We start from the raw sequence: 15,000 nt of genomic DNA on the forward strand, positions 1-15,000 counted from the left end.
CACCTCATGAATGAAGCTGTTTTCAAACCAGTTTTCAAACCAGTCTTCAAACACTTTGGCAGTAACCCAGGCTTTTTAGTTTGATCTCCAAAAGACTGACAACATGGACTTTGTCTTGCCTTTCAAAGCTCTGTGGTTCATTGCTCTGTAGACAAGCATTGGCTTGCATTTCAAGTCCCCAGCAGTATTGCTACAAAAGAGAAGGGTGCATCTGTCTTTTTCAGCTTTAAATCCTGAGACAGTTCATTCTTTTTTGGAAATCCAGGTCCTATTGGGCATTTTCTTCCAGAATAGACCTGCCTCATCTGCATTGAAGACTTGTTCTGGCAGATAACCTTTCTCCTCTATCAGTTTCTGAACCTCTTGGGTATTCTGTAGCTGCTTCTACATCAGCAGAAGCATCCTCTCCAGCAAGCTTGACATTATGGTGGTTATATCTCATTTTAAATTTGTCAAACCAGCCCCTGCTTGCTTGAAATGATGATGATGGTGCTGGAGAAGACTCAGTTTCTTGTTTCTCCACCAGGTTGGGCTTCCTTCTTCAGGTAATTGAAGAAGCTAATGGCCTTTCTTCTTTCAATAATACTAGTACGTGCCCGTAGGTGCAAAAAAAACAAAAAACTTTCAAACCGCGAGCCAGAAACAACAACCACACAGGCCATTCCTTCGCTCTCGCGTGCCCGTACGTGCGTGGCCCGGAAGTTCGCATATCGCAGTTACGATTATTCGCAATTTAGTTTAAATGGCTAATTATTCAATTGGCGCCAATGTATTTTGCCTATTCGCAATGTCATCGCAAGGAAAAACACAGAGAAGAGAAGAGAGAGAAAAAAAAAACGTACGTGCAAAAAAAAAAACCTTTCAAACAACATCACAGGCTGCTCCTTTGCTCTCGTAAACGACTGGATTGGGTCATTGTGTTTATCTATAAATGCACATAAGAAATCGAGAAATTATTAGAATACATTGTCATCACTATCCGGAAGTGGTGCGTTCCCGTACGGAATGTTCACATGCATTCCACGAATTATCGCTTGCATTGAAGTAACAACTGCTGTGATACTTACACAAACAGAGTTAATTAAAATCAAGTTTACCTCCCTGTCTTTGCAGGATATGTGTATGTATATATATATGTATATATATATATATATATATATATATATATATATATATATATATATATATATATATATATATATATATATATATATATATATATATATATATATATATATATATATATATATATATATAGCCTGGTGTTGGCGCAGTGGTTAGGGCAGCGGCTTGGGATCTCACAAGAATTCCGGCTCTCACAGACCTGTTAGTTTTGTCTTTAAGAAACCCTCCCATTCTCCACTCATTACCTGTATGAACTGCACCTGTTTGAACTCGTTATCTGCATCAAAGACAGCTGTCCACACTCAATCAATCGGACTCCAACCTCTCCACAATGGGCAATACCAGAGAGCTGTCTAAGGACATCAGCGACAAAATTGTAGACTTGCACAAGGCTGGGATGGGCTACAGGACAATAGGCAAGCAGCTTGGTGAGAAGGCAACAACTGTTGGCGCAATTATTAGAAAATGGAAGAAGTTCAAGATCACAGTCAATCTCCCTTGGTCTGGGGCTCCATGCAAGATCTCACCTCGTGGAGCCTTAATGATCATGAGAAAAGTGAGGGATCAGCCCAGAACTACATGGCAGGACCTGGTCAATGACCTGAAGAGAGCTGGGACCATAGTATCAAAGAAAACCATAAGTAACACACTACGCCGTCATGGATTAAAATCCTGCAGCGCGCAAGGTCCCTCTGCTCAAGCCAGCGCATGTCCAGGCCCGTCTGAAGTTTGCCAATGACCATCTGGATGATCCAGAGGAGGAATGGGAGAAGGTCATGTGGTCTGACGAGACCAAAATAGAGCTTTTTCGTTTAAACTCCACTCGCCGTGTTTGGAGGAAGAAGAAGGATGAGTACAACCCCAAGCGCATCATCCCAACCGTGAAGCATGGAGGTGGAAACATCATTATTTGGGGATGCTTTTCTGCAAAGGGGACAGGACGACTGCACCGTATTTAGGGGAGGATGGATGGGGCCATGTATCGTGAGATCTTGGCCAACAACCTCCTTCCCTCAAGAAGAGCATTGAAGATGGGGCGTGGCTGGGTCTTCCAGCATGACAACGACCCGAAACACACACCCAGGGCAACTAAGGAGTGGGTCCGTAAGAAGCATCTCAAGGTCCTGGAGTGGCAGAGCCAGTCTCCAGACCTGAACCCAATAGAAAATCTTTGGAGGGAGCTGAAAGTCTGTGTTGCCCAGAGACAGCCCCGAAACCTGAAGGATCTGTAGAAGATCTGTATGGAGGAGTGGGCCAAAATCCCTGCTGCAGTCTGTGCAAACCTGGTTAAGAACTACAGGAAACGTCTGATCTCTGTAATCGCAAACAAAGGTTTCTGTACCAAATATTAAGTTCTGTTTTTCTGATGTATCAAATACTTATTTCATGCAATAAAATGCAAATTATTATTTTAAAATCATACAATGTGATTTTCAGGATTTTTGTTTTAGATTCCGTCTTTCACAGTTGAAGTGTACCTTTGATAAAAATTACAGACCTCTACGTGCTTTGTAAGTGGGAAAACCTGCAAAATCGGCAGTGTATCAAATACCTGTTCTCCCCACACACACACACATGTTTATATATGTTTATATATATATATATATATATATATATATATATATATATATATATATATATATATACATATATATATATATATATATATATATATATATATATATATATATACATATATATATATATATATACATATATATATATATATATATATATATATACATATATATATATATATATATATATATATATATATATATATATATATATTTGGAGGAAGTTTAACAAATTGGAACTAATGTTTGTTTACAATCAGGTGTGCTAATTTTAATCTGATAGTACATGGTATTTGCATAAAATCCTTTTTCTTGTTTCGGCATTATCATTCCAATAAATATATATGTACATTACTATTTTGTTCTTTTTTTTAACACCCCCCCCCTCTTTTCTGTTCTTTTTGTTCAGGGCACAGTGAACAAAGTGAGCTCCTCACATGTAGGGTGTCTTGTACACAATTGCTTCAATGTGTCATTGGCATGGCCTTCTCAGGCCTGGCACGGTAAAGAGCTTCATCTTGGTGACGAGGTTCTTTTCAAGGTGCTGCGGCTCGACTCTGACCAAGCTGGCGTGCTCCTTGTTTGCGGCTCATTGCTTGCAGACAGGTTTGCCCTTTGTGTACTGGCTTTGCTTTTGGTGTTGGGCATCTCCGATAATTATCACGGGGATATTTGTTTCTTTGCAGTGTTTTGAAAAAGTTAATGCAAGAACCTTAGACATTGAAAACCCAGTTTGACTCGTTTCTTTACCATTGTCATCTCATTTCATCCCACATTAAAAGAAAAAAATATATAAATTGGATTACGGTACTGTATTTATATTGTTCATGATATGCAGCAATATTTTGCATTCTCCATCAAGTGTGTGAGAGACAGTTTACCTAATGTTTCTTCCAGAGGATGGCATGATTTATAAATGGTATTCTTTGCCTATACCACAACATATTGGAAGTTTTTCTTTAAAATTTTAATCTGACTTATCTGAGAAGTAAAACCGAGTTAGTAATTTGTGAGAAAAAATAAAAACGGAGCCGAGCTGATGGTCCAGACATTGAGGGCCGAATTTACAAAAGGTGCTGAGCGAGTGTCTTGCATGCCTAACCCTTACACAGTGACAAAAACAAAACAATGTTGTGCGCGCACAGCTAATCGCCCATCGAGATAGCAATTTACAAAGGGAAATAAACATCTGATTCGTTATGCGTGCCTAAGTTATGATTCAATACCTTTTTAAACATTTATTTTGTTAAGCACGAAATGACTGCACTGGCCTCTCGAACGTCAATTTTTATCCCCCGCCGCATAGCGGAAGGGGGATATTGTTATCACCCGGGTCGTCCGTCCGGCTGTCCGTCCGTCCGGCTGGCTGGGCGTCAACATTTATAGCTGTGAGTGCGATAACTCTTAAACTGTTCGCCATATTGATTTGGAATTTGGGTCACACATGTACCACCTGAAAAGGAAGAACCCTATTGATTTTGGGCATGGCCAGATCCAAGATGGCCGGCTGGGGCGGCCATCTTGAAAAAAATGTTTTTTCGCCATATCGATTTGAAATTTGGGTCACACATGTACCACCTGAAAAGGAAGAACCCTATTGATTTTGGGCGTGGCCGGATTCAAGATGGCCGACTGGGGCGGCCAGCTTGAAAATAATGTTTTTTCGTAATAAATGGAAAACCGCTTATCTGATTTCAATTATTTTTCAATGCCGGGGGATTCCCCATCTTCTTCTTCTTCCTCTTTCGGCTTGCTCCCGTTAGGGGTCGCCACAGCGGATCAACCGTCTCCATTTCGCTCTATCCTCCACATCTTCCATTGACACTCCAACCACCCGCATGTCCGCCCTCACCGAATCCATGAACCTCTTCTTTGGCCTTCCTCTTCTCCTCCTGCCTGGCGGCTCCATCATCAACATCTTTCTCCCGATATACTCCGTTTCCCTCCTGTGCACATGTCCAAACCATCTCGATCTCGCCTCTCTCACTTTGTCTCCAAACCGTCCTACCTGGGCTGTCCCTCTAATATACTCATTTCTTATCCTATCCATCCTCGTCACTCCCAACGAGAATCGCAGCATCTTTAACTCTGCCACCTCCAGCTCCGCTTCCTGTCTTATTGTTAGTGCCACCGCCTCCAAACCATACAACATAGCTGGTCTCACTACCGTCTTATATACTTTCCCCTTCACTCTTGCAGCTACCCTTCTGTCACAAATCACTCCTGCAACTCTTCTCCACCCACTCCATCCTGCCTGCACTCTCTTTTTCACTTCTCTCCCACACTCCCCGTTACTTTGGACAGTTGATCCCAAGTATTTAAACCAATCCACCTTCCCCACCTCAACTCCTTGCAACCGCACCATACCACCACCCTCCCTCTCATTTACGCACATGTACTCCGTCTTACTCCTACTGACTATCATTCCCCTTCTCTCCAGTGCGTACCTCCACCTCTCAAGGCTCGCTTCAGCCTGCTCCCTACTCTCCCTACAGATCATGATGTCATCCGCGAACATCATAGTCCATGGAGACTCCAGTCTGATTTCGTCCGTCAACCTGTCCATCACCATTGCAAACAGGAAAGGGCTCAGAGTCGATCCTTGGTGCAATCCCACTTTAACATTAAACCGGTCCGTCATTCCTACCGCACACCTCACCGCTGTCACACTGTCCTCATACATATCCTGCACGATCCTCACATACTTCTCCACCACTCCCGACTTCCTCATACAATACCACAACTCCTCTCTTGGCACCCTATCATAAGCTTTCTCTAAATCCACAAACACACAATGTAACTCTTTCTGGCCTTCCCTATACTTCTCCATCAACATTCTCAAAGCAAACATCGCATCAGTGGTGCTCTTTCCTGGCATAAACCCATATTGCTGCTCACAGATCGTCACCTCTCCTCTCAACCGAGCTTCCACTACTCTTTCCCACAACTTCATGGTGTGGCTTAACAACTTTATCCCTCTGTAATTTCCACAGCTCTGCACATCACCCTTATTCTTGAAAATCGGAACCAGTACACTTAATCTCCACTCCTCCGGCATCCTTTCACTTTCCAAGACTTTATTAAACAATCCGGTTAACAACCCCACTGCCATCTCTCCTAAGCACCTCCATGCCTCCACTGGTATACCATCTGGGCCAACCGCCTTTCCACTTTTCATCTTCTTCATAGCAGTCCTTACTTCATCCTTACTGATCCACCCCACTTCCAGATTCACTATCTCCACCTCTATCTCTATATCTCTATATCTCTATATCTCTATATCTCTATCTCTATCTCTATCTTTATCTCTCTTTATCTCTTTTTTTTCTTCATTCATCAGCTCCTCAAAGTACTCCATCCACCTTCTCAACACACTCTCCTCGCTCGTCAGCACATTCCCATTTGCGTCCTTTATCACCCTAACCTGCAGCACATCCTTCCCAGCTCGGTCCCTCTGTCTTGCCAATCGGTATAAATCCTTTTCCCCTTCTTTTGTATCCAACTTCTCATACAGCTCGTCATATGCCTTTTCCTTGGCCTTTGCCACCTCTCTTTTAATGGGGGATTCCCCATCTCTGATGGTATATTTAATTTGTGTGTTCCAATGACGGCAATATTTCGTGAAAGAAAAGGGAGAACAAGTTTTCATTACAGCAACAAATGGGTTAAATAAAAGTAATCGATGTTCACGAAAGAACAATCCAAGACAGGAGAAATTACATGGGTGGAAATATGAAAAGGCAGCTTGCATGGGAAGATATTTCAAAAAGGATACACAAGGTATTTAGATGCAGGAGGAGGCAGTTCGGCCCATCGTGCCTGTGCCATATCAACACCAGACCAATTTATATAGAAAAATAAAACTGCAAAATTTTTTTTTGTTTTTTCCTCCGCCACCGAAGGTGAAGGAGGTTGTGTTTTGACACGGGGTAACCTTCCCAGGTTGGATTGTGCTCGTGTGTGTCAGGGTGGTGCTGAGGTGTCGTCCACCTTGGGTTAACATGTGGTGGTCCCGTCGGGTGCGTTCTGGAATGTTGGGTACTTGGGAAATCCTGAAGAGTTGTGGAGTGCCTTCAAGACCACCATGCTTAATGTAGCCAGTGGATGTCTTGGTGGTCCCGCGGGTGGGTCCTGGAATGTTGGGTTCTTGGGGAATCCTCAAGAGTTGTGGAGTGCCTTCAAGACCACCATGCTTAATGTTGCCGGTGGATGTCTTGGAACTCACCGTAGGGCGAATCAGAATTTTGTCTCAAGGGACACTGGATACCATTGACCAGAGTCGCAGGGCTGGGCTTTATGGCAGAGCTGAGCTGTTCAGGGAGTTGTCGTAAAACTGTACATGCGTTGAGAGTGGATAAGGAGGCCTATGTGTGAGGAATCTGTCAGGGGGTAGAGCATCACCTGTGGTCAAGTGATTCTCATCCTGCTTACAGGGGAATTCATGCATTGCGTTCCTCCAAGCCCATCCCTCGGTGTACTGCAGTTAGAGCGGAGGGTGGTGGGCTCTTGACAGAGGAGTCCAAAGTGAAGTACTTTGAGTATTTTGAGCAGCTGTACCAGACTGCTCCACCAGCTGTTGAGTTAGATGTCAGGGGTGTTACTATCCCTATTGCTGACCCTCCAATCAACTGCAGTTCACCTTTGTTTGTGGAAGCACAGGATGTGGTGAACCGGTTGAAATGGGGATAAAGCTCCTGGGAACTGTGGTATCCATGCTGAACTTCTCAAGGCTGGTGGAAATGCTGTACTTTTGTCATTGCAGGCAGTTCTGTGCTTTGCCTGGAACACAGGCATCATCCCAACTGATTGGAAGAGGGACCTTGTTGTCCCTCTCTGGAAAGGGAAGGGAGATCGCCAGGACTCAAACTACTACCGAGGGATGAAGCTGCTCTCAGTGCCGGGCAAGATCTTTGCTCTGATAATTATTGATAGGGTTCGCCGCCATCTACTTGAGCACCAGCGCCCAGAGCATTCAGGCTTGACATCAAAGAGGTCAACGATCGACCGTATACTTGCTCTTCGGGTCCTCACCGAACACAGACGAGTTTTGGCAGGGAATGCTTGCAGCCTACAGTATGTTGATCTCTGCAATGTGTTCGATTCAGTGAATTGGGATGCCTTCTTGAAGATTCTTGGTCTTCGTGGGGTGCCACCAAAACTGATCAATCTGATGTCTGGTACTGTGAGTGCTGTGAGATGTGGTGATACCATCTCTGACTTATTTCCAGTTGTTACTGGAGTTCCTCAGTGGTGTTTACTGGCCCCCACACTTTTCAGCGCTTGTATGGACTGGATTCTGGGGAGGATGTCAGAGAGATCAAGCTGTTTGGCATCATTTGGGAATGTCAAGATCTCTGACCTTGATTTCGCAGATGATGCAGCCATATTTGTGGAGACTGGATATCCTTTTGGGGGCCCTCGAGGTGCTGAATGAGGAGTCTGAGCCACTGGGATTCATGGGTTTCCTGGGTCAAGACTAAGATCCAGGCTTTCAATGACATCTTGGATGCTGCTATCCTGTCTGTACCTGTTTGTGGCGAGGATGTTGAGGTCACGGGGAGATTCACTTACCTTGGCAGTAATATTCATATGTTTGCTGGCTGTGCGGCAGAGGTGAACAAGACATTTGGGTCGGATCTGGGGAGTCCTGGATTCACTCGATCATGGGTTGTGGCGCTGTCGGCACCTGTGCAGGAGGACGAAAGTCTGACTTTTCAGGTGCTTGGTGCTTCCAGTCTTGCTCTCCAGATGTGAGACTTGTACTCTGGCCAGGGATCTGGGACGGAGACTTCATTCCTTTGGTATTTGTCTCTTTGGAGAATCCTTGGCTAATTTGATATTGAATCAATCTTTGTGGAAGCTTGCGCCATCTTTCAACTTTACAGGGCAAGTGTGGGGATTCGAGATTGTGTTCCATTGGCTGCTCAAGTTATTTTAGGCCTTGGATTGCAGAGCATCAAGTTGGCTTAGTGTGAGACTGAACCAGCGCACAGTTCTGAAGCCTCTTCCATAATTCTGTGAATGAATACCTTGTGTGTAATAAACACCTGGGCAGGACTGATAAAGGACTTGCAAAGTGAACGTTGCTCAATCTTGGATGTCATCCAAAAGACATGGTCATTTTGGTCTATAAGCTACCATATTATATCAAATGTTTTCTATTTAGTGTCTCTTCTCTTCAGCGAAATGTCCTACATCCTTGGATAGTTACCCCGTGCACGCGAAGCGAAAAGCAGGGTTAAGCAATTGATTCACTTCTGTCTGTCTGTTGGCAAGTATCTGTCTGTTGACAAAAAAAGGGCAGAGCCCAAATGCCATTGGTGGACAATTTGGATAGCAAGGCAAGTTTCAGATATCCTGAAGGCAAGGGAGTTCAGTCACATTCCCCTGATCTTATTTGAGAATCAATATAGCCATCCATCGGGAAGGTAGCAGAAAAAAACATGTCTGTGGGTTACATGACGTTCAATTCAGCATAAGTGATCCAGAGATTATTTCATAATAAGGGCAGTGATAAGTGATCAGGCATAAATGATCCCCAAAAAAGGGCAGGGCCCAAATCCAAGCCATATGATCGAGGTACAACTTAATTTAAATTATTGTTGTAGTTTGAACATGAATCAGAACACGAACATGTGGTTTATCATTACTTTAGCTCTGAATTCGTCCGGTTGCACATGTGCAGAGAGGAGTGAGATAATATATTGTTACGAATTCTGGCCCACCAGGCGTGCGAGCGATTGCATAACTCCAATCGCAACCGCGTCGCCCACCGGACGGACAATTCAGTCGTGACCCTCCTGGAACTACCGCCAGGAGCCAGTCACGGGTGGGGGTTTAACCTCACCACAATCGTGCCAATTGCCCACCCGTGCAGGATAGGGTTGCTCACCAAATTCGACCTACCTAAGTACCTGCGCGAGTAGTCGACCGGGCGATCGTACCTCGCCGCAGGTCGGCCTAGGACCCTAGCCGCTTAAGTGGTCCGTTCCGTGCTACAGTGATAACCGAGCGGTGTTATCACCGACCTCGACGAATCAGATTCTCTTCTTTACCCGGGTATTCAAAACCCACCACTAATTTATTCCGCGATTCAAGATGGCACTTTCAAAAGGGAAAAAGACGATGAATGGGATACATTTCACACAAAGACATTTATTATAACACACAAGCACAAGGGGCAGTCATGCAATTTACAGGCAATGCAATGAAAATTAATCGTGCACGGGACAGGGACAAAGACACGAGCAAGGCAAAAGCACTACAACCGACTATTAGTTATTCTTTACGAGCACTTAAACTGTTTTACTTATGGAGACTGGCACCACAAACACACATACAAAATCCCAAAGAAATAAAAGGAAGAGCGTGACCGTGTGGTGAGCTCCGCGAGCTCGTGTCCTCCACGATTCGGCTCCGCACACGATCTGGAGCGACTCCGCCACGACCACCGACCCCCTCAAAGTGCCCTTGATCCAGAGCGACCCAACCAGCATGGTCCGGCAAGCGAGGTCCAGCGAGCGAGCCTTTGTGTCCACTCACACGCACGCCTCAGACCTTGTCATCGCGCTCGCGTTTCTCCTCCGCGGAAAAAACTCTCGCCCTCGCATTCCTTTTCTTTTTCCAAACTCAACTCGCTCGCGCTCGCGTTCCGCCCCTTTTCTTCACCAAACCCCGCCCCTTGCGCTCGTGTTCCGCCTCTTTTCCACCAAGCCCCGCCCCTTTTCAACTCCCGCCCCTCCTTCCAGAACATGCGGGAAACTTCCAGAAGGAAGGGTTTTTCCCGCCAAATCGGCGATGCTCGCGCCGCCGCGGTATTCTTCTTTTTCCCTTGCAGGTTGAAATCCACCTCGGCGATGCCATTCGTTCGGGGGAGGGGGGCGGGGGCCGCCTGCTTTCCCTCGTTGAAGGCCAGGCCTCTGGCAACCGTATGCCGAGGTAGAACGCGGTTGTTGTTGAGGCGGCGTGGTTGGTGGTTGTTGTAATGGTGGTGTGGTTGGCATTTGTTGTAATGGTGGTGTGGTTGGCGTTGTGGTTAAAGTGGTTGTTGTGTGGTTGATCCAAAATAACGATAGATAAAGAAAAACGGCAATCTCAAAGGATCGCAGCCCGGTGAACACGGAAATTCCCTCTAAACAACGGTGGGGAAATCTAACGACACAATTACTTATTGCGACACAAAGTCACAAGCAGGGAGCCAGGCTGCTTAAGCGCAGACCAAGGCTTCCCCCCTCTTAAAATGAATGCAGTGAACAGACAAACAGTGCACGGGCCGCCAGTGCAGTCCCGTATTGCAGCTGCCATCAGAGCAGTCCCTGCAAACTTACGCGAGGATCCTGGCGCACATGGCAATGAACAAGGGGTGGGGGGGGGTTTGAAATGCAAAACAGAACAGGGCAAGATGAACGAGAGCAGCAGGCATGGGCCAAGGCAAAGGCAGGCAGGCAAGGGATGGCATGGCAAGGCCGTTGTAGCAAACAGCCGGCAGACGATCGACCGGCACAGGCCTTGTCGACCGGCACAGGCCTTGAAGCAAAAGCAGCCGGCAGATGACATGGCTGGCACAGGCCTCATAGCAAACAGCCAGCAGATGATCCGAACGGCACAGGCCTTGCAGCAACACAGCCGGTAGACAAAGTGGCTGCACCTTGCCTTCTAATGGAGGTTGGTGGAGGGAGTACGGTGGTGCTGGCCACTCGGAAGGCGGGCTCGGACCTACCTTACTGTCTCCCTCCCCAACCTATCGCCTTTGCTTGTCTCTGTCCATACCCACCCCCTTAATTTGTCAAAGCCAATTTAGCCCCAACTTTTTTTTTTTTTTAACTTCCCTTCCATTATAACTCGTCCCCTAACCCCCTTTACTGTCCTTGTTCGGCTAACCTATCGTCTCCTAGCCTACTCCCAACCCCTACGTTCCCTTCCTGGAGGGGAATAAGGGAGAGCTAGCATCCTGTGTCGAGGCCCAACAAAGCCTCAGGATGGCCTCCGCAGACTTCAGCGATCTTAACCCAAAGTGGGTCCAGCGGCCCACAACGAGAGCGAAATGATGAATGGTGCGGAGGGGTACACTTCCTAATCTACCCTAACCATTTAACTGTTAAACTACCCCAGGGCTTTCAACAAGTGCCTCTCGCTTCATCTACTGGTTCTAACAACCCAGATTCCCGTCGCCTGTGTTGGTGTCTTCGCAAATTTCGGGCCTCGCCCTCCAATTTTCTTCCCGTGCCCTCACACGGTCTCACGGCTGGGACGCGTGGCTCCCTTGGCAGGAACTACCCTCTGCCGATTCTCCAGCAATGGCACCCCTGGGCACTACACTGCCTCCGAGCCTACCAGCTCCCTAAACACCGGGGAGTACCCTCCCTGGCGACTCCCCTGAAATGCTCACGTGGCAGGCTGGCACCCTGGGCCCCTTTCTGAGGGTCACCCATGCCCACCACACTGCCCACGCGGCCAATGGCGCCCCGGGCCTCCGCATCATGCGAGCGCACCCGTGCCCACTACACTATCCCGGCCCCCCATGGGCCCTTGGCCTACCGTGGCCGACAAGCCCGGTGCCCAGGGTACCCAATCAGCGATACTCACCTTTCGCAGCCACGCTCCCAGCCCGTTAACAGGGCTCCTGCACCCCTTCAAAGAGGTATCGAGCCTACACTCCCACCAAAAGCAAAACGACCTCCATTTTGTCAATTTGACTAACCCAGCTAACTCGCTCTACACTGACCCCAGGGTCCCTTGGGCGGGAATCACTCCTCCCCCCAATCACTCATCGCACCATGCATTCCACAATCACTCCATACCCACAGACCCGCTGGCCTCACTCACTCAACATGTCTCCTTCCCACACTTCTCAACTCGCACATCGCTGATTTCTGCCATCCTGCTCACTACATCCCCTAACTACCTCGTGCTCCCTCGTCATCCCTTACAATACAGCACGTTCCTTTTAATCTACGTAGCTAAGCTACGTCCCCTCTACACACTCACTCTCTGTCACTGTCCTCAAAAATCATTTCCCATAAATCCATTTCCCAACCTAAATCTGAACTACAACCCCTCGACCTAATCCATTCCACGGGCCCTATGACGACTTTCCCCTGCCCCATGAGACCGGTCGAAGTATCACTAACCCTTCTCCCTAACTAGTTCCATCCTGTGCCCTGGCAAGGGGGTCTTCCACCCCTTGCCTGGGAATCCTGTTCACCCGAGGCGAGGCTTGCTTTTTTTTTTTAATGCGTGTGCACCAGCGCGGCAACTCGCAACCTGCACACCATCGCGGCAATTCACAGCCGCGCACCTTTGGCGTGACGTCATGGCAGCTGTTCGCGTACCTCGTCCCTCTTGGACGGTACCATCAGCAGGGGTTCAATCCCCCCCCTGCCGGATTCCAACCATACGTGCAGCCATGACATCACCCTGCGCATCAAAAAAAACAAGCCTCGCGTTTCGAGGGGTTCCCCACACGAACACATGTGCTCTGCCCGTCAGAGCTTCACACACACGCTCGCGTGGTGAACCCGTCTGGTCCAAATCCGTAATCCAGCCTACCCTTTGTCCATCCGCGGGATCGGCAACATCCACCGCTGGCGTTTCCGGACCGGGTTTCACTCCCGCAAGCGCGCACGTGGCGGCCTCGTGCGCTGCACGGCAGGAACCTCACTCTCGCCGCTGGGTAAACCCGGCGCGGTCCCCAATACAGCTACGGCCGCTACCCGGCTTTTGTCACTCTGTCGCCGTCGCACTCTCCATTCCCTCCACGCGCTCAAACTCCCGTGTGTCACGAGACTCACACACCTCGAGATGGCACTCTCACTCGGGCACGCGGTTGCGTGCTCCCGCATGCCGACCGTCATTTCACTCTCATACCGCCACCTCACACACGCTGTCTCTCTTGCACTCGGCCGTTCACTCACGCATGCCATTTCCCTTGCACACGTGGTTCCATTCACACACGGTGCCTCATCCACACACGGCTTGCTGGGAGGCACGCACTTCGGCTCACTCGCAACCTCGCACACCACTCCACTCACACACGCGGTCCCTTTCACACAACGCCTTTCACCCACACTTTGCGCGCGTTTCAGCACACATTTCGCCTCACTCCTGAACACACACACAGGAACATTCACAATGAGGAATCGCGTCACCACAAAGGTTCCCGGGGCCTTCAAACCCCCCAAGTTCCGTGTGCACCCATCCACAGCACTCATCCCCTCAACTCCGCAAAGCTCGACCGGACCCACCTGGTCGTGAATCGCTTCAAAGGGGCATACTCCCTCCCCTCATACTGGAGGAGGCTATCCAGCTGCTTGCACCGGGTCAGGCGACATTCCCCGAGCTCCTCCTCATCGTCCTCCACTAACTCTGCGTGTGTGTGTTGCTCCTTAACCCCGTCTAATTCACCCTCTATCTCCCGTATCTCTGCCAACTCAGTCACCTCATGTATATTAGTTTCCTCCTGGATCTTCGTGTCTGTTTCCTCCTTCGTTCTATTTAATTCAGTCTCGACTCGGTCTATCTCCCGTCTTATTTTGTCCTCCCCCGCTTCCATCGCGGGCCGGACAGCCATTGCACTCCCTCCCAGCTCGTTCGCTCCAACACGTGGCGCCACCATTTTGTAGTCCATCGTCCGCTTCCCCTCTCTCCATGCCTGCATGTCTGCATTCATCACGTCCACCCTGGCATCCATGCTTTCCACAAATCGCCCCATAAACTCCATGCGGCCTCCCATGTTTTGCGCATTCGCCCTCATTTCGTTCATATCCTCCATCAATCGTCCCATCACATCCAATATCTGGTCAGTGCTGGAAACCACACGTGGGGGATGGTCAACCTGCATGGCGCTATCGTCCTGGACCATGGATTCTACCATTTCTAAACCCATTCCTACTACCCCCAGCACCCGTTCACCTTGAAAAGACATCTTATTTCGCGGAATAATTAATTATTTTTTTTTAATCGCTCGAATTTGGGGAACACGGAGGGTCGCTGCACTCACCCCTGATCCGGTTCCGTGAATTTAGTTGGAGGCGGGGTGGATTCGAATCTCACTCCCGGACACCAGTGTTACGAATTCTGGCCCGCCAGGCGTGCGAGCGATTGCGTAACTCCAATCGCAACCGTGTCGCCCACCGGACGGACAATTCAGTCGTGACCCTCCTGGAACTACCACCAGGAGCCAGTCACGGGCGGGGGTTTAAACTCACCACGATCGTGCCAATTGCCCACCCGCGCAGGATAGGGTTGCTCGCCAAATTCGACCAACCTAAGTACCTGCGCGAGTAGTCGACCAGGCGAT

The 15,000-nt window shown here is 48.2% G+C and overlaps 1 protein-coding gene across 2 annotated transcripts in view; it reads left to right on the forward strand.

Annotated features, from left to right (window-relative positions):
• POLR1F (RNA polymerase I subunit F) overlaps positions 1–15,000 on the forward strand; it is an 89,056-nt gene that overhangs the window by 71,518 nt on the left and 2,538 nt on the right. For both annotated transcript variants that reach the window (XM_085892265.1, XM_085892266.1), the window contains one exon: positions 3,112–3,308. In XM_085892265.1, coding sequence (XP_085748391.1) covers positions 3,112–3,308 — 197 coding nt within the window. The remainder of the gene's footprint in view (positions 1–3,111; positions 3,309–15,000) is intronic.

Source organism: Eptatretus burgeri, chromosome 8 (assembly GCF_056783735.1).
Source record: "Eptatretus burgeri isolate ZD-2024b chromosome 8, Ebu_testis_v1, whole genome shotgun sequence".
In the NCBI taxonomy this organism is placed as follows: domain Eukaryota; kingdom Metazoa; phylum Chordata; class Myxini; order Myxiniformes; family Myxinidae; genus Eptatretus; species Eptatretus burgeri.